Source organism: Caloenas nicobarica, chromosome 6 (assembly GCF_036013445.1).
Source record: "Caloenas nicobarica isolate bCalNic1 chromosome 6, bCalNic1.hap1, whole genome shotgun sequence".
NCBI classification, from domain to species: Eukaryota; Metazoa; Chordata; class Aves; order Columbiformes; family Columbidae; genus Caloenas; species Caloenas nicobarica.
The window spans coordinates 10,890,950-10,911,564 of record NC_088250.1 but is presented as its reverse complement, the minus strand read 5'-3'; the positions used below and the strand labels follow the sequence as shown (position 1 = coordinate 10,911,564).

General features: G+C 43.3%; 1 protein-coding gene across 1 annotated transcript in view; it reads left to right on the top strand.

Moving 5' to 3' along the window:
* Positions 1-6,977: 6,977 nt before the first annotated feature.
* CPS1 (carbamoyl-phosphate synthase 1) overlaps positions 6,978-20,615 on the top strand; it is a 92,259-nt gene continuing 78,621 nt past the window's right edge. Inside the window, exons 1-4 of the mRNA XM_065637724.1 lie at positions 6,978-7,100; positions 14,820-14,929; positions 19,023-19,167; positions 20,217-20,306. Coding sequence (XP_065493796.1) covers positions 6,978-7,100; positions 14,820-14,929; positions 19,023-19,167; positions 20,217-20,306 — 468 coding nt within the window. The remainder of the gene's footprint in view (positions 7,101-14,819; positions 14,930-19,022; positions 19,168-20,216; positions 20,307-20,615) is intronic.

Here is a 20,615-nt window from a genome sequence, read left to right as displayed (position 1 = left end):
AGTATACAAAAAACAAAGAGAAGAGGTGTAAAGACAGGAATTAATGGCACTTTTCAGGTTGACTTCTACAACCCAATTGCAGTTATCAATAAAATCTTTACAGCTTTGTCTTTGGAAGCAGATAAACCTGCTGAGTCTTCGGCTAATAGATACAGAGGATGAAAAAAAATGAGCATGAAGATATAAAAAGACCAAAAAAATAAAAACATATGACCATGTAATTGATCTGATATGGACTTGCCATCATTATGGTGGCTGAGAGTTAAGTTTTTCCAGATGTTCTCCCTAACAATTTTTGCTCAACCACATTATTCAATATCTGTTATTCTTCAACAGGAGGGCCTTTCTCAGTAACTCTCAGCACTGAAAAGAGCAAATTTTCTGAAACACTCTGCAAAGTAAATTGGTCACTGTAAGGAAATAACAGAGTGGAGCTGTGGATGAGTGCAGAGTATGCTGCCCAGATACCTTTTGATCTGGTGGGTAAAACTGCGCATTTAAAATCTTGAATGCTTCCATGCTTACAAAACTCTGCGTGGCATTACAAAATAGTTCCTGGTGAAGGCAGCAGCATATTTGTAAAGTAAGACATCAGCTGCCCTGTAAGACTGGTGTGTTACTGGCTGACAAATTGGGGCAATCACAGACATTTTGAGGGCATTACAGGAGAAGTGCCTGCTACTACTACACAGGCAAATTAAAAAAAAGAAAAAAAAAAAGATGCAGCAGGTGCAACAGCTGATTTGTTCATTCTTACTTTTTGTTGTGCTCCTGTAAGTGAGTAGTAATGGGGAAACTGAATTTTTGTAGAAGGGAGGATGACTCTTTTCTCTGAAGTGCACTCAAGGGAAAGCAGCTTTCAGACCCATAGAGTGTGGTGGGCAGGACGGTCATATCCAAGAGCTGGGAGAATGTTGCTCATGCAGAGAAACTCTGGAAAGAAGCAGAGAGCAAAAAGCCAGGTCTCAGGGCCAGGACAACTAGGGACCAGAGGGGACTTGGGCAGTTTGCATCTCAGGAAGGCACCGAGCTGGCTGGAAAACAAGCTGCAAGCAAGAGCACACCTGTAAGGACAGAGAGGGCAGCCAGGAGGAGCCCATTTTTAGTTCCTGTTCTTCTTGCCTTGTCACTTGGAATTGTTTCCATCTAAAAAAAAAAAAAAAAGTCATCTGAGTTTATACTCAATCATTCCTGTCTCATTAGTTGTATTCTTTGAGAAGCTCAGAGTAGAAAAAAGTTTAGGGTGAAGTCTAGTTCACTTGAGCTACTGTCACATCCATTCTGTGCTTTACTGAAACTGAAATAGGAGGATGAAAGCTCGCAGTTTTGCCCAAATGTATTCAAGTCTATGACAGAAAAATAGGTAAAAGAAAAGTCAACAATCAGCAACGCTTGACTTTTTGGATAACAACCAGTCTCTCCATCTCTGAGGAATCAAGCAGGTGGATTTTTAATAAGATTTGCTTAGCTCGTCAGTAAGTTAGGCAAGCAAAAGAAGTGGTTATCAATGTTTGTGCCACATGAAGGCACTCTGAAACAGTAAAAGAGCATACAGGCTCGAATGTCTGCTGTTTACCCAAAATTTGACTGAGACCGAAAGGGAATTGCTATGGCCAAACTTTGGTCTTTTTCCCATATATGTATTTATATATCTGTAGTATACTTTTGTCAAGGTACCAGTTGGGAGGAGCTGTCATATCCCAGGTGTTGCAGAGTGGATTAGCCATTCCCCTAAATCATGCTCCATGCTAACCTGCATGTGTTCTTCTGCCAGGTTTCATGCACTGTGCCGGTCGTATCTCTGTGGATACGCAGTGTGGTTTGTGCGATGTGAATTCCCAACGGCAGGGCAGTGCCAGACTTGCTTTCCAAGAACACACAGGAGATCTGATGCTTCCACGGAACTTTGATCTGCAGATGTGAGTTCTAGGGAGTCAGTCTGCACAGGCAGAGGGGACACAGCCAGTATTTCTAGCTGTCCAGAAATCCTGAATGAATATATGAAACCATCAATTTCTGCTAATGCAGAATTTCTGTCTGGAAAAAGATAGGATCTGGCAAGACTTGAATTTGCTGTAATTTGAAATGTAACCTTAAACAATTTATCTTCTGTGCTGAGGTCAGAACCACGTCTTAAAAATTTTTTATCATACCTACAAACTTTTTTTGCTTCAAACATGAAGGCTGAAGCTCTCTAATAATGAACTGCTACTGTTCAGCCGGACTTCAGGAAGAAGGAAAAATATCAGGCTGTACAGTCGTGTGAGTTGGTAACGGTGAATCAAAATGCAACACCTGAATCTGAAGATTGTATTTTGATCTGCTATGAACCTCTCTCATTAAAATTTAAAATACCCTTTTCCTCAGACCTCCTCTAAAACTATGTGGAAAAAACCCCCATGTTCTGACTGTGGCTCAAATAACAGAATTCAGGAGAGCTGAGGGGTAAGGCTTGCACTCGATTCTTATTCCTTTCAGTTTCTCTCCATATACTCAGGTGAAGATCAGCCTTAGTTTTGAAATTCTTGGCTTGTCACACTTTACATCACAACTACTGTGTTTTCTAAACATTGTGGGTTTTGCTTGAAATGCTTCATTTGATCTGAGATTGGCTAAAAGCAGCAGATCTGAAAGCGTAACTCAGCTTGTTTTCTTTCCTGCAGCAGTCCAAGAGGATCAGGTGATGGGGGATGCCTGGATGTGGTTAGTTAATTTGCATGTGAACAAGATGACTTCAGTTTATTGCCCCTTTACATGCTCCAAAAAAGTAAGTTATGGTGTCTGAGGTAATGGGGTTTGATAGAGTTGTTAGCAGTGTGCTGTGAACAACAATTATCTAGCCCAAACTTAATGTTGTCTCCACTGCAGTGATCTTGCTTGATAAACTAACACCTGATTAGAAAATGTATGGCAAATCTTAATATTTTTCAGGCACTTTCAAAACTCTTCCTGGAAGTTCATAGAATCATAGAATGTCTCGAGTTGGAAGGGACTTGGGAAGCAAGTGGATTGTGCCTTGAAATAGAAGACAGGGTTTCCAAATCACTTTGAGGGTTTTTCTGCTGGCTGTAGGGATGGAGCAGAGTATTTGTCTTGTTCTCTGTGGCAGCAGAGGATTTCAGTTTTGCTGATATCTTCAACTGTTCTGCTTTTTCACTCAATATTTTTGAAATATGTTTCAGTCGGGGCAAGACAGAGTGGTCAGAAATCAGGCACAACCTGATAGATGGGAGGAGAGGTTTCCAAAAGCATCTGAAGGACACTTGGGAGAAAAAAAACCCCTCCTCTCTGATCTCAGCTACAAGGAAGAGAGTCTGAGCAATTCGTGTGGGCTGCTTGTTACATTGATCCCAGTCCAGGGGAAACTTCTGCCACTGCAGCTCCAGTTACTTGGGATTTGCACTGACGTGAACCTGGGCCAGTGTGCCCACAAATTGGCCCTGATCTCTTGCCTTTCAAGTAAGAACAGAAATATCTTGTGCTTTTTACAGATAACTTGAAAATGAAAAATCCTGCTGAGTTGATTGCTTATAGCAGAGCTTCCCAGCTGTGACGAGCGGCTTTGGGAGCTTCTGTTTTGGGGTGCCAGACCTGGGGCACCTGAGCAGGGCCTCAAGGACTCCGAGCGCTTCTCTTCTGACAATCACGCAGTTTGTTTTAAGCCTCTGAAAATGCAGGCACTTAGCTTTCTTGGAAAATCTTGGCCCTGGGGATTTACAAAGCCACAGCCCATTGATTTTGTTTGATTTTTACGGTACAGTGGGACTGTGTGATGAATTTCATTTCTGGTGCTTTTCACTTGTAAATATTAAGAAAAAGCTCTTCATTTTAATGAGCACTTTTCTTGTCCTACTCCCTATCTGTGTATGGTACAGCGTAACTGAATATGAAACACAAGCAAGTCTGCCTTTCTCTAAACAGCTATGCCAAGTCTCAGCATTAAGTAAGCCACAGTTGTGAGTACTTTCCCCATCCCACTCCCTCAGTGTTTGAACTGTTCTTGTCTGAGTGAATCTTCTGCCTTCATGGCTTTACATTCCTTGTTTCTCTGATATGTGTCCTTCCTCCAGAGCCCCTGCCCAAACTCTCTTTCCTGAAGGGAAGGTATGATTGCAAGTCATGTACTGGCAGGCAAGTTTTAAGCTCAGACAGTGTGGTTACATCTCCATAAAACCATTGGTTTCTGTTCTTTTTTAACTCTTCTATGGTTGGTTTCTTTTTCCTTGTTTATTCCCTGTGTCTTAGTGATTCTGCCTCTTCTGCTCTTTATGTTTAGCGAAGCACATATGTAAGATCTGTCCAAACCACAGAAGGCTGGTTTGTATGTTGGCAAGTTTTTCTGAACTCAGGCTTCTCTCGGGAATACCTGATATATCTTCTGGCCTTGAAGAGTTCATCACCTCTTTTTAGCATGTTGACAACGAGACAAATAGTTTGGATGTTTTTCCCTGGTTTTGGCAGAGGGAAGTTCCTCCATCATGGTGAAGGCTTTGAAAAGGGAGATGATTCTTACACTGGAGGGATAATCTTCCTCATTTCAGAAGGTCTGAGGTGGGCTTAATCAACTCTGATGATAAAACATGGATTAAAAAAAAGAGAAGACAGCAGGGTCAAATCTATGGCAGTCAATGGGACATCCTTGCTGTGGTGGTGATGAAGGAAAGTAGTTTTTTGCCTGTTGTTCCCCCATATAGCATTTCATCCTTAACATACAGCTGCCATGTTAGATCTGTGTGTACTGCAGATCCCTGACAAACTGAGTCCAATTCATTATGTGGTTTTGCAGCTGTTTTCACCTGACAAAAGATGCTGCTCTGCTAAAAGGCATGGTCATTTTCCTGCTCACTCCTGACCCCAATGTTCATGGATGGCCTTGTGGTGAAAGGAAAGGGTTTGTTTTTAGCTGGATCCACCTGCCTCACTCTGCAGCCACATTGAAACTCAGGTGGTGGAAGCGAGTAGTTAGGAATTAGCAGTGAGGGTGCTGAAACTGCCAGTGTGGATTTGTTCTGGTTCAAACACAAGTATGCCCAGGGCGCAGAGTAACTTCTGGATGGTGGCAGAGAGTCAAACGGCGTGCAGAATTTGCCCTGCAGTATAGCCGTAACAAAGGGTAGTGCTGGTGACCTTCCAAATGCTGTGTATGACACTCGTGGCGGTGTAAAGCTAACATAATGTGAAATGTGGCTTTGGAAGAAAGCTGGATTCTGAATTGCATGTGTGAGCGCATTTGTGTTTGTATATTAAGATGACCCTTGTAGTACAAGGTATAGGTCTTAGCAATCCATTCACTTATAAGTGTGTCTTTGCTTTCTGTACGTCTCCTCTCCCATGTGTATCTCCAACCTGGATCACTACAGTCTAGAGCCAAGAAAATAGAGAAATAGCTAACAAAAACATTTCCCAGTTCCCTGTAATTTTTTTTGTTTCTTTGCAAAAAGTGAAATCCATGTCTCTCAAGCTCCCTGTATGAATCAGAATGATTGTCAGGTATTTTCTTGTAGGAAAAACGGTTAGGTGATTCCTCAACCACACTCAAGTTACCGGGAACCATTGTTGGCTTGCTTCTCCCAGCTCTGTGTCCTTGTGTAGCTCATGTTAAAGCAGAGAGCTCCTCTACACCCAGTCTGTCTTCCACCCTCTCTGCCTCTTTTACTTCCCTAGCTTCAGGCCTTTCCAGTGTGTTTCTCACCCAAGTCTCCAATAAGCTGTCCACATCACAGAGGGTACTCGACACATCGTCCTCCCTTCTCTGTCTTTTATTACGTGCATGACAGTTCAACTTGGTGCTGTAATGAGTTGTGCAGGAAATATTTTATGTGCTACTGGCATCAGTTTAGACTAATCTGAATCACAACTTTGTATACAGTGGTTTATTACTGTCAGTGATTAGAAAAGGTCACTTAAATCCTTTACAGCAGTATGTGTCCAGCTGCAAAAAAGTCAGTGTATTTTTTTTTTCTTGCTTTGAGCTAATTGAAGCTTTGATCACCTGGGTTTCAAAAGATGCCCCACTCACTATTTTAGTTCCTGAAGAACAATAGCGTGCATGCTTTTCCCACAGCTTCTGTCTTCCTCATTAGCCAGACATTAAAATGTCTGATGAACGTGATTCTTTTTGAGGACTGTAGCGATAGTCACAAAGGTCTCTAGTCAGTTAGGATATAGCAAATGGAACTTTTCACCTTATTTCAACTGTTGCCCATTTAAATTTATTGAAATTTTACCAAAAGATGGTTTTTTCTTGCATCCATTTATTTTTCTTGGTGATGTCCTTTTCATTTTTCTGGGGAGGAGTAGCACTTTGGGACCTGTGCCAGGGCTTCTGGTGACTGTATTCTCCAAACACAGAGTAAAAAGATTACGGCTTTCCACAGAATTTGGTCTTCCCACTTTTCTTCGTTTAGTACAAGTAAGCTCATAGCAGTCACACGCTGTCCCGCTACCTAACGTGCTGACCCCAGATCACGCGTTGGAGAGCACTCAAAAGCACCCTGTGAACAGCCTGTCTAGAGCACATGCTGTTGGGAAAACAAGTGCTGCTGTTCCTTGTCTCTTACTGAAATGTAAAGTGTTTGTTTCGGAGCGTGAGGACCATCTCCATTGCTGCGGGTGTGATTTCTCTAGCAGGTTTTTGCGGTCTTCTAGCAGGCAGAGCGAGCGTATGGCCTATGATGCAAGCCCTACAACAGTGCTCAGAGATCGACCTGAGGAGAAGTGTTGTAAGGGTGTCTAAGCAAGCACCCCTCCAGGAGGGGCGGGAGGAGGTGGGGCTGCACCAGAGGTTTTAATGGCAGAATAAATGGGAAGGTGCAGGGCAGTGCTATACAGTCAGTCTAGCGCACCCGCTGGGTCTCTGTTCTCTTCCCTGTGATCTGCAAGAGTATATTGTCTGTGCCAGATCTTGAAGAAATATATACAAGCAAATTTTTGTTTTGTTTTCTTTAAACTTCAGTTACCGATCAGCAACTTTCAAGATGACAAGAATTTTGACAGCTTGCAAAGTGGTGAAGACTTTGAAAAGCAGATTGGAGTTTTGCAATGTGTCTGCTGATCACTGGAGTTTCTCAAGGACTGGTACCAGGTTGTTGAGCATCAAGGTAACAGTAACTGAGCAACTGTGGTTTAATAGATGTGTTTGGCATGCTGAGAGATAGCTCGCTGCAGATAACAGGGCTTACCTAGAAACATAAAATTGGACCCAAGGAGATTTGCCTGAACCCTAAGCAAGCAGGTTGCTTGGCTAAATGGTTTTATTAGCGAAGCAAATGCACTTTTTGTGTAGTCTGGAATGGAAATTATAGGGTAAATTGCACCAAAAGGTGGAAGTTCAGGGTTTCAGTTAATTATTATATGGTATTTTCTTTAGAAATACCTCACCCTTCTGTAGGACTGGGAGCTAACAGAACAGATCTTTCAGTCCATGTGAGCATGAATCAGCTAGCTATTTAAAAACGTGTATGACTTGAAGCATGTGATGATCCACAAAGGATCCATTTTCAATATATTGGAAACCATGGCGGCTCTGAGATTAATTGGAGAGGTACGCAATTCTGTGCATGCATCAGTGTATTGGCTTTTGATGTACTGGTGCTGGAACCCTTTAGTTCACTTCCTCAGCTTTCTTCTGCTCTTCGTTACAAGAGCAGCGTTTGAGCAGCTTTGCTAGTGAATAGAATAACAATAGAATTAGAACCAGAGGAGTGATATTTCAGTGTGTTGTGGGGAAGAGCTCTCAAAGACTTGGACTGTGGGTACCCAGTGGATGCCACCTTACCTGGCAGGGTGGCATAGATGGCTGATCAGTGTCATTTCTGCCCAGTGAGTACTAAGGTTTCCCTTGCTTGTCCCACAGCCACTGTTGTTGTTTTTGTTTGGTGTTTTTTTTTTTTTTTCAGGAGTTCTCTGAACTCCTTGCAACAGAACTCTTATTTTTAAAACAAAAATTGGCTGCAGAGAAAAACTGGATTATGAAAGAGGCATCCCCATTTTCATCCCTGCTTTAAGTATGTGAGTTCTCAGTTTGTTTTACCCACGCTTGAAAACAGAGCTTGTCTGGTGACTAGTGTTCTTGCTAATGGACCTGTCTTCCCCTCCTGGAGAGTGCACAGCAGGCATGAGCTGTTACCTTGTTCCCTGTCTTAAAACATAGCACAGTAATCTTCCTCCCAGCAGACTGATCCTGACTCTGCAATCAGATCTGGCTTAGGAGGAAGTTATTCCTTCTTGTGATGACAGCAGGAGTCCTGCTTGTGAATTAGAAAGCCATCAGCAATTTTACTGCCGATATTGCTGGATGAGTGGAAGCCGTGAATGCGCTGAGAGGTGCTGTTGGCAAATGTCACAGTGTCTAGAGGACAGGAACCCAGGATTTGTGCTTGGCCGCTTGTTTTATGACTGGTGACAACCTGTAGCATCAGTATGCTGATGCTGTGTATTGCAGAACAGGAGTCCACGCAAGTACGCTCAAGTTCACTAGGGTTTTAGAAACTGTCAGGCCAACTAAGCAGGACTGAAGAGTTCTGTTAGAACATCATCATTGCTTGTCTCTATTGCCTCTGATACCTCTCTCGCTTTTTGGAGCTGGTTCAGTTATTTCTGCCATGCTCTGTAGACTACAGTAGTTGAAGGCTTGTGGTGCACAGAAAAGTGCGTTCAAAGACACACTGGTCTGTGGTTGTAAGTCTGCTGCAGTAAAAGTTGTCTTGTGCTGGAAAAGCTTTGTAGGCCATGGTTGGATTGCTGGTTCCACTTTTGAGACACCATTTTTCTTTACACATTCCAGGGTAATTCTGGTAGGCACCTGTAGCAGACTGGATCTGATGCATTCTTGTACTGGTGGATTAGCGTCTCAAGTTTGGATTTGGCATCTTGAATGACAGATTGATGGTGTCACTCATTGAAGGACTGCACAGCAACAGACCTACAAGGTCATATTTCATAATGCTGAGGTATCCAATTAAGAAATTTCATGCTCACGAAAAGCTGCTGCCCTACTCTGATGGAGTTACAGTACCAGCTGTTCTAGCATCTACCTGATGCTGTCCTTGTAAAGCTAGAGAGTGATTCCTTAAAGCAAATGACACCAATGCTGAAGGCAAGGAGAATGAATACCTGCTAAGAAAACAATGCCAAGTGAAACCCTGGGGAGCTATTTTAACATCAGTCCCAGTGATTACGAATACACCCCAGATGGGTCAGAATGAATTCAGCCCTCTCTCTGTTTCAAGGCACATGACTGGACCTAATGCAGGGTGGCCAAGACCTACTGTGCATCTGAAGCGCTGAGTCTGGTGGGGCATTTGTACCTGCACTGACTAGCTGGCTCCCTGCAAGGTGTGGTGCCAGCCAACCAGCCCCAGAAGTCTCTTTCTGACATATATTATTTGACATCTTCTGCCTTGGCATTGAAACTGGGGAAAGTTGTTTCCTTATTAGACTTGAGTAATTGAGTTCAATACCTACAGGAGTTCATGCTGTCAGAGTGGATGCTTGAACTCGTGGAGAGTAAGAAGGCTGGTGTCTTGTGTAGTTTAGGATCCTGTAGCTCTTGAGATCTCAGCTCAGATTTTAACACCACCATTGCCAGGGACCACATGATTCTTTTTCAGTTCAGAATCTGGAATACAAAAACTTGAACCTTTCCTAACCTGGGGCTTTTGCTTTAAGACAGTGTCAGGCTTATACACCTTTTTCCATGGAACATACAGAACCAGAAGTGGAAACACTCTCTAATATATATATGCAAGCAGTAAAGCAGGAGACCTGAAGGAAAATTTAATGATAAGTGGTCCTAAAAATCCAACCTATTGCATAGCTCTGCATCAGATGTGGAAGTTAACTGTAGTTGTGAGACAAGAGACCAAGAAGTGGCTTATGGCTGGGTTTAGTGTTCCAGCCATCATTAGGGGTAATGGATATTTGTAAGAAGTTTGTAGAAAGAGTGAAATGCAAAGTAATTAAGGTGTGTGGGCTAACGGCAGTGTAGGTAATGATCCCATTCTCCCATTATTGCAGGCTTAAATGAGCATTTGGTTGCCTTTTATTGCTTTTTCTCAGTGGGCTATTTTAGGGAGCATAACAAAATACAATGAAAACGTATTTCTAGTCTATATATAAGCTAAGTAAAGTATTAGAGAGCATGAGGGAGAGGTGGTAGTTTTAGTAGAGTGCCTAATAATTCTTCTCCCAAGTCTGTGTTCTGTCCAGTTAAACTCAGCCTGTGTGGGGAAACACCATTGCAGGTGAGCAGTCTGAGATGTGGGGACTTGCAGGTCTGTATTTCCCTATTGCACCCCATCCTTCAGTTCTAAAGGAGAGATGGAGCACCCATGGGTGAAAGAGCAGCACAGAGAGCAGATTGGAGGCCCCTGTGGGCTTTCTGGAGGGTAGCTTAGCATCACTGGTTTGGGGGTAATTGGGCTTCTTTATAATTCAGGAATGGGCAGAGAGACTGCAGCTCGGAGCTCGTATCGTTTAATGCTCATCTGAGGCCAATGTAGTTAAATGGGGATGTAAAGAGTAGTACATGCAATAAATAGGTGGCTTGTAACATTATAGCTGGCTCCATAAGGAGAGAATTGAGAGAGCTACAAAAATCACCAGGAGCAAGCTAAAAATATAGTTAGAAATGAGAGGGAAAGGAGATAAATTTTTTTTGAGCACTGGCTTTAGAAACTATTTCAGATTACTGTAAAACGGCTCTTCAAATATATTTTGAGGCAGGTGGAAAGTAACTGAGAAAATGACTGCAGGTGAAGCAGAGAGATGGGTGAGGAGGTGAAAGATCAGTCACAAGCTGCTCAACTCCTCTCTCTCTGGAGGTAAAAGTCAAGGGGAGTTAAAATATGGCTGGTTCCCTTAGAGATGGGGGAACTTAGTGAGCTGCTGCAGTGGGGAGCGGAGGGGTGCTCAGCGCCTTCTGCTAGGTGCCTCACCTGTCTTGGTTCCCACTCCTCCTTTAATTTTTGTCATGAATATGTGTGGTGGTGTTGTGAACAGTCTTAAGAAGAGTTCAAGTTGTGGGAGCTGTGACTTTTGCACCATGGTACCTGTGTCGCATTTCTGGCTTTGCTTTCTCTTTGGCTTGAATGGTAAGGGAACTAATCCAAAGCTCTCCCTGAAGTTAGCCTAAATGTGCATCTTCTTTGGTGTGTCCCAAGATGCTGACCTGGCTTTTCATTCATTCTTTATTCTTGCCCTTTCATCTTCTCTTTTATTTTAGCCAGAAGGACATGTGTTAAAATAAATTTATATATATCTATATAGATATATATATATATAGGGTTGGCAAAGGAAGTTTTGCCTGTGAGCAATGTCTAGATAGATTTCCAGCCTCTGATGGCATAGTATTCCCAAGAGGCGACATTTTTCTGTCAAAGAGAAAACTTCTGCTTTGTTGCTGGTTATTTGGTCTTGAGAGAGTCGATGTAGCAGAGTCCTGGCACCAGCTCTCTACTGTAGAAGAAATCTGGTGGCTTTTGGCTTCTTCTGTGCTTCTGATGTGTTGGCTGTTACATAGCCAGCCAGGTTTGTGTGCCAAGAAATGCGACAGAGGCTGTTGTGCTGCGTGGAGTCATGGCCTGCCTTAGAAAGGAGATGTTTTATCATCATCTTACTGGAGGGAGATAAACTGGCCTGCACTGAGACTGAGTCTGAGCTGTGTCTCTGGCAAACATCAGTGCCCATCCTGGCTTTGGTCCTCGGCATCCTCCTAGTCCTTCAGCAGCCCAGCGTTCAGGATTGAGCTTGGCCTTGCCAATATAAACTTGAGGGATTTCTTTGGAAGGGGAAAAACTTGTCTTCCTTGACTGGGTTACTCCGTGAGGTAAGTAGAAAAGAGGAAAAATTACCTGTTCACTTTCTAGTAGAGGAGTTTACAGCAGACACACTTTAAAAATCCAGTTGTACTGCAGATCTTTTGAGATTTTGCAAATCTTTATCATCCATCCTGTAGACTGGAAGAGCTGCTAGAACAGGGAACTGACTGGAAGTAAATGAATCTGGGTTAGTTTTTTTCCTTTTTTTTTTTTTTTTAACTGCTCTGGTGCTTTATTTACTTCAGATGTGAAGCTTAACTAAGTGTGAGGCGGGACCTGAACTAGCTAACTCTTCAAGTTGCTTTGACAGAATGCACAATATCTAGCAGTACCGCAGCAACAGCACAACCCTTTCTGTTAGCCATCTCCATCCTCAAAGCTCTTCAAGAGCCCTGCAGCCTCCTGCACAGGGAGCTCTGCTAAAGGTAAAGCTACTGGTGTGTAGGAAGGAGAAATCAGATTGCAAACAGAGTGTCTCACATTGGGGTTGTGTGTGAAAGAAACATTTTCCTTGAGACTACAACAGAGACTACACGGGGATGCTTCTGAGAAGCTTCTGAGAAGGGTGGAGACAAAAGGACCTCATGGAAGCTCTGGGGTTTTCGTTTATTTCTTGCTTGTTTTTTTTCAAAGTGAAAATCTCACCCAACTAATCCCTGATTGAGCCAGCTGGCCTTCTCTATGGCCTGTAAATCACTTTTCACATTAAAAACAAAACTGAAAAGACAAGGTAGGCTGGCAGCTTAGGGACATGGTAACACCTCCGCTGGAAATGTAAGCAAGAATAATTGCTTCTAGAATGCTCAACAAACAAACCAACCACTTAATTAAGAGTAATAAATCAAATAAGGCAGGGAAACATTTGAACATCTATCCCTTGCTATAGCTGAACTTGCAGGCAGGTTACAGCTGCTCAGGGACATTCTTCTGCAGGACTTGAACATCATCTAGGGGCTCTAATAATACAATGGGGCTTCTGTTCAACAGCAGTTATTTCTGTGCTGATCTGGTGTGGAGCAGGGCAGGTGGTCTGTGGTGGGGGGGAAAGGCAAGCAGATTCTTGTCAAATACTGTGGCGAGGGTAAGGCTCTAAAGGTCACAGTGATTGCTCCAGATTTTGGCCCTCAGGAGTTAGATGGTTCTTAACTTTTCTCATCATTCCACCATTGTGGACTTTGCTTCCTGAAGGATTCTCCCAGGATATGTTTGCATCTGGGACTATGATTCAGGTGATTACCCCAACTGGTACCACAAAAACTATATTTAGGATTGGAGATGGTAGCAGGGGGAGGATTTTGGTGTTGCTGACTATCCCATCCAATGGTGTGGGAAGGTTCAGAAAATGATGGCTAAACCTTTTGAAAATGACTGAAAGTTTGACATTAATGAGGAAAAAATGCAAGGCTGAAAGCATCCCAGATGCACAGAATTCAATTACTTGGCAGTGTAGTTTGATTTTTAGTGTATTTTGCAGTACATTAGTAATTGATCTGTGCAGTATTTGTAACTGCAGAGGGGCTCTAGATGAATGTTTGCCATGATTGTTACAAAATGTTCAATGCTGGGAATGAAATTTCTCCTTGCTGTGATTGTTCATCTGATTTACGGCTAATGGAAAGTAGCTGTCCTGCTCCTTTCTACAGCAAATTGATCTTGATTCTTCTTTTAAAAAAATCCTAGTAAGAGGACTTGTTCTGTAAAAAAAAAACAAAAAAAACAAAAAAAACCAAACACAACAACAACAACAAACAAAACAAAAAAACAACCCAATAAAAAATTAAGCCATTGTGAGAGCTGCTGCGTGGTGGACACGCTTGGCACATCTTCTGTGGCACAGACCATTGGCGTTTTTGCACTGGTGGTCACTCTGTGCCCAGGAGGCACCTGCACTTGCATTCCAGAAGTGAAGTTTCTCAGGGCCCAAAAGGATTGTTGTCCAAATTCTTTTAAGCCCAGAAATTCTTGGGCAGATCAGTTTCTAGCTGTCTCTTCCCCTGCATGTCATTGGTGATCCTGTTGTCTGAAGGAATCTTCCAACCAATTCGGTCATTTCTGTTGTATTTTTTTTGATAGAAGCTGGAGCTGCCAGGTGGTTTCCCATCCAGTTCCTGAACAGACTAAGAGAGGTTTAGTTTCCAAATGAGGCAAAAGAGGGTGTGTTTAGTCTGGTATGTGCAAAGACCCAGCTGTGCCACTGAATCTCTTAACACCTTTCACAAAAGTCACACTCTGTGCCCCATTTTCCTGAGCTGTAATGATTAAGCCTGTAAGGGATCCCACAGTCAGTGTGGGACTCAGACCTGCTGAACACTCTCTCAAAGAGGTGCAGTTTTATGGGAAGTTTTCCTTTAGGTTGCTTGTTCCATACCTACCTCTTCCAGGACAAGTTGTGCCTATCCCGGAGGTAACTGAGGCCATGAGTGTCCATTTGATCTATGAGTTCCTCTATTCTTATGTCCTACAGTGGGAATGGACTGGTATTTTGCATTTTGCCATCTGACACCAGTCCAACTAAGCATACACTTGTTTTTAACGGCTTAACTGTACAGTTGCAACAAAAGTTAAACACCTATCAAAGGTCATAGCTGGATGAGAGCCAGTGTACTCAGCAGCAAGCCTTGAGCAAACACTGATGAGAGAAGCGATCCTTTCCCTGCAGAGTTATGGTATTGGTTAAGTGCAAGATATAACATGTGGAAGAAATGAACAAAGCGATATGGAAGCCAGGGTGATCCCACAGTAACAGCAGCAGGTGCTGTGCTTGCGGTGGGGTTTGCCAGCTGCCTTGCCCTCATTAGGAGCACAATTTTTCCTACATGTGAGAAAGAAAAAGAGCATCAGGAGACTAGTGAAAGAGACAAGATCTTGGCAGCTGGGAATGGGAGAGGGACAGGAATACTTACAATGTGAGGTGTGAAAAGAAGGTGTCGTAGGTGTTACCTGTATAAACATCAAGTCTTTTCCTCCTGTATTTGAGTCTCTTCATGTGCCTTTCTCTAGGCGCAGACAGCGAACTTGGTGCTGGAAGATGGGACGAAGATGAGGGGCTATTCTTTTGGCTATCCATCCTCTACAGCAGGGGAAGTCGTATTCAACACTGGTCTTTCTGGGTAAGGCAAAAGCAAATGACAGATGAGCACCAAAACTTTCTCTAGGAGATGTTAAAGTGTGACAGCTGCTTTTTCCAAGCTTGTAGGGTCCTGATCCAGTCATGAATGTTCTGTATAAGAAAATACCGTAGTCCAGGGATACAGAGAGAGAGAGAGTGAGTGTTAATGAAGAGACTTCAGGCAATCCTCTTTGTGGTGGTGAGTGACTTTAAAGACTGATATAACTAACCGTGATATTGAGGTATGTAGGGATCTGATCACTTCCCACTGAAATGCAGCCATTGAGTCAGAGCAGAGGGCTGTCTCTGTTCTCCCTCCAGTGCCCTGATCAAGTATAGAGGTTTGAAGCATCTGCAGCCTTCTGGGTACTGGAACTTGGCTTCTGAGTGCAAGATTTTTAAAACAGTCCCAAGGTTCCCAAGTTAGTCACGTATATGATCCATCCCTTAAAACACTTGTTGGCTCATACCATAGGTAAGGATGCACTTAAACTCTGTGCCCTTTCCAGCTAAAGGGTAGGATCAGATTCATGCCTAACCTAGTGAGACTCTGTCCTCTTCAGTGGTAGAAGCTGCTGGCTGACTTAGGATGGCAGCCAAATGCTGCTCGTTCTTCGTTGAACTGCTTGAGCAGAGGAAATCTGCCCAGAGGAATGAGGCTTTTAGTTAGGAGAGGGTCACGTCCCTGTCTCACCTTGACAGCTTTGAGGTTGATGGTGCTTGAGCGTGTTCTGCGGTCATTCATAGCTGTCTTCGCCCAGCTGCCTTGCATTCCCCAAGTTCTGCTCTCCTTTGGAGAAACCAGTACTCACAGGATGAGTTTTTAAATGATCTCATTGGTGAGAATGTTAAATTGCTGTGGAGGGGAATCTGTTTGCAAAGTTTTGCATTAGGAGGCAATTATTTAAGTATTTTGACAGCACTAATTACTGGCTGTGTTAATATACCTGCCAACAAGCAACTGCTTAATAGAGATCAGAATGATGGAGGGCACCATAGTTCTGTTCTCGGTGATAGATTATGGGCAATAAATCTTGTCACATCACAAAAGTCAAGGAGGACCTGACGGATTAATTTCCTCTCCACATGTTACTGTGGCAGCTGAAGCTGTTTGCTCATTTTCTAGTGATTTGGTGAGGATGCCTGTGAGAGAGAGATCTCTTCAGTGCTGGGGAGCATATGGGCATGGAGGGAACATTCAAAATGTAAGGTTGTATCTTCAAAGCCCTCTGCAGGAATATGACCTTGATTGATTGATTTGGAGAAGAGGAAGATAAGAGTTTGGCAGCATGTTTGCAGATCATAAACGTGTCAGATTTGCTACCAGTCCAGGGACAGCTGTCCAGTGAAAGAAACCCTGTAGCTCTGCTTAGTGCTCTTGAGCACAGAGATCAAGAATTTGTGTAACCGGAAGAACCCAGCTACCACTTTTCATGGGCACAGTAAGAGGTTAAGTGCCTGCGAGAAGGGGGTGCCCAGGGTTGGGGCCTTTTATAGACTGACTGGGGATGTAGCAATTTGTCAGCATAGGGAGCAAGAGGCTGATACGGGGGTGATTTTTGCCGTGGCTGCTGTTAAGCCTCAGACCACTGCTTTTTGTGCTTTTTTTTGGGTGTTTCTAGATTCTGAGGAGAGTCAGCATGAGCTCTGTACTGGGATGATTAATATGCTTCTCTTTACCTTGTCTCTTCATCTGGACTCCCACATTCTGATCCATGTCATAGAGCAGGGAGGCAAAGCACTTTATTTACATACAGCTTTCAGGCTTGAAGCAGCTAAAGCTGGCTGAAACATTGTCATATTACTCTAGAATAGAGGGCATAGAGCACTGTTTTGGGGGTGGAATGTCAAATTTTCATTAGAAAAGCATGAGGATGAACTCTTCAGAAACGTTTGCTCAAAAAAAAAAGAAAAGTCCTAGTGTTGCAGCCATCTGTTTGGTATAGGAAACAAAAAGGAAGAGGGGAGATTTCCAATTAAGAAGGAAGAATTACAACCCATAAAATGTTGCTATGTTTGAAACAGCTCTGTAAATGCCTATGCCTCCAATAAGTCTACGCGCGTTTCCCGTGATATTCTAGTGAGAGAACTGACTGACGGAATCCACTGAAGTCAGACAGGCCTTTGGGCAGGCACAGCACAGGTTGGATCTTGCAGCATCTTTGGGGCTCGTGCTCCCATCTGCTCCTCAGCACTCCACAAGGCATTGTGCCTGCTTAAAGGGCACTGTGTCTCAGTGCAGAGCTGTGCCTTCGTACCCCAGCCAAACCCAATGCCTCTCTGCCCTTGTTTGCTGATTACAAATAACATGCAAATGTTAATTACCTTAGCTTTGTAATTAACGAAGAGTCTTTCGGAAGCATAACCAACTGACTCGGAAGGGGAGAGCAATGCCAAATGTGCACGTGCCATGCACTTACTGCAGTTCTTTGACGCTGCACTTTGTGTGGTTGTTTACCTGCAGCAGGAAATATAGATTTGAACAGCAGGAGAGGCTTACCTGAAAATATTTCAGGGACATTGTTCATTCGACATGTCATTTCTCAGACCTGGCTGGTGTGCTGCGTTGTCTGTATCTGCCTGCAACCATTCTGGGTTTTGTGAAGAGTTTCCCAATGTTTGACAATTAATCTTCTGGCAATAAGTCTGATGTTCTATAAAAATGTCTCTTGTGACTTGCTGATATCTGGTGGATGGCTGGAGTTGCCAATTATGTATTGTTTAAACAATAATGACAATAATAAATTTTATTTTGTATAAGGCAGATTCATCCTGAAGTGTCTTTATGCATTTGGCTAAATATGTGTGGATAACTTCATCTGTTGCTAAATTACAGCTGCTTTTGGGTTGAAAGAGAGCAAGTGTTTAATGGATTGCTGCAACAGTATGCTACAGTATATGGGAGAAAGTGAAGGACTGCTTTTTAATTTGAAGCTGAAGAATAGGAGCATGGGCACATAGACCATGTTTAGCCTGTCTCCCCCTCTTTGGGGTTGAAAGTGAGACTAGTTCTACTGGATCTAGACTGATGTTTTGCAAAATTCTAGATTTGATCCTCCACTGCAGAAGAATGTTCCACTATGCTTTTAGATCTGTCCCTGCTGAGAAGGCAGAACGCCTTGCTGTGTTCAGGCAGGTGCTTGAACAAAGTTGCTGTTCCTGGGACTTCTGCATGGACTAAAGATATAAAGATGTGCTTTGGGGCCTTGTGACCAGAGTGGGTTGCTGGATCCCAAAGCATCGCCTTCTTCAGAGATACACAAACCAACCTGCAAGCACTTAGGAGTCTTGTCAGGTGAAATGTGTGGTGTCCCATGGGTGGGAACCTGGAGATGGTCTAGAAGAGGAGAGCTGGAAGAAGCTGCAGAAGTGGTACCGTGCTAGGGTTTGTTGACAGAGCAGGTGGGAGAGAAGAATTCAGAGCAGCAGTGAGGAATCACAAGGGTGATTCACAGCCGCTTCCTTGATCCCCAGACAAAAAAGATAGGCATGGATTTGTCTACCTGCTCCCTCACAGAAAGAGCAGTTACAGCCCTGAACATCTCAATACCTGCAAGCTCCAGACTGGGGAGGGACTGAGCCTGGGCAAACAGCTCTGTTTTCTGTCAGCTTTTCAGTTTGAGCTTTCTGTTGCCACTGAGAGGGGCAAGTTCTTACAGTGCACGAAGGGGAAGGAGGCAGCAATGACAAAGCACTGCCCACATGGGGTGACCAAGCCCCAGCTGTTACCTATGGGGCAAGTGATACGCTGTGCACTTATTACTGCAGTTCTGTGATTGCTCTGCACTTCATGTGGTCGTTTATGTTAAATCACAAGGACTCTGAGTTTGTTAATAGCTCCTGCGCTTTTCTTAAATGAAATATGAGAAGCCAAAGCCTTTGCTTGCTCTCGGTGTCAAATGTTTAATCACAGATGGCAAAGTCAGGGCAGATTCACAGATGTATTTGCTTTTATACTGAGAATGCTTTCACATTAATACAATTTCTGTCTTTTTGTCATATGGGAATTCAGACCTGTCTTGTTTTCACTGGCTCTTTCATTTTCCTTTCAACTCCAGACCAATGTACTTTTCTTCTATTGCTTCTTCATCTAGATATACCACAGCCTTGACAGATCCCAGCTACAAAGGACAGATTCTTGCACTGGCTAACCCCATAGTTGGGAATGGTGGAGTGCCTGACACAGCTGCTTTGGATGAAATGGGCCTCAGAAGGTTTCTGGAGTCTGACGGGATCAAGGTAACCATGAGACAGAGCTGATCAAAGAGTGGTGTGAGAAGCCTGAGTGTGTGTGTGTCTGCGCAAGAGTTTACTGGCACCTTCACAAAAGTTAGAAGGAATCAATGATACTCAGCCTTTCTTCTTCTGGATATTGTCCTTTGGAGTTATGGTGTCAAGAGATAATCCATCTTGCTTTCTGTGCCAGCCCACATACTGTCTGAAAGTGGCATGTTTCCCATCAGTGACAGACATGCTACAGTTTTTGTGAACTGCTGTCCTGGATGGCTTTTTTTTTCCACATTCTCTTCTGCCTCATATTTATCTGGTTTTGCCCAGGACTAGTTGCCACAGAGAGATCAAATGCCTGTGAGAATGAGAAGTGTCTGTGTGCTGAGACTTTTCTCTATATGCCTGTACAGTTGCATGCAGAAGGCTGTATGTACCAGTGCAGGAACCAGTATTTACACTGTGGTGACAGGGGATATTGCCTGGAGCAGGGCTGTGCCTGTGCAGTGCTGGCAGTACTGAAAAATGAAACAAAACCATGTAATTGCAGAACCAGTGAAATGCTTTATCTGTCCTGAGGTGAAATGACTCCTTTATAAGCTATCTAACTCCACTGGAAAATGGAGTTGACTTTTGAAATGAAATGCCACTTAGAACTGAAAAGCTTTCTTAAACAAAAAAATGAATCAAAATAAAACATTTTGTCTAATCTTAAATTTCCATTTTCTTTCTAACAAGAAGTATTTTCTCAGTTCAATGCAATTTGCAGCTTTGGTAATGTGGAAACCACACTATTCTATGAATTTTCTAAGTAAAATGGTCTGGGTACATTCATGACAGGGCACCAAAGCCTTTACCCCTTTGCCAGGTACCTGTGCGCTCCCCCTGTGAAGACCCAGGTTTGCTGCCCTTTTGTCATATAAGAGCAACCACACCACATCTGCTCACCTCGTGTCCTGTCCGTGATATGGTTTACAGTGGATGAACAGTGAAAACTCAGAAGGTACAGGTCAGGTACAGAGTGATCCTTCAGTGCAAAATGACATTTCTTCTCTCTGCAGGTTTCGGGTTTGCTAGTGCTGGATTACAGCAATGAGTACAGCCACTGGCAGGCTGTGAGGAGCCTGGGAGAGTGGTTGCAAGAAGAACAGGTGAGCAATCTAGGGGTAACTACACTATGAGAATAGAGTTGTATGTATGGGAACAGGGGAAAGAACTGCTGGCTTTGAGGTGGCAACAACTCTTCCTCTTGGATGTCTTTACCAGTCTGGACCGCCCTCATTCTGTATTCCTTAGTTCTCTGATTCTTCATTCATTTCTCTTTTTCAGGGTGCAATGGTATTTCCAAGATCTGTCTAGAGGGAGTGTTAATTAAATGAGGCTATTAGGTTCTCCATAAAAACAACACACATTATATTCTATACTCTTGTCAAATGTTTCTGTATTGCTGCTCCTAGTGG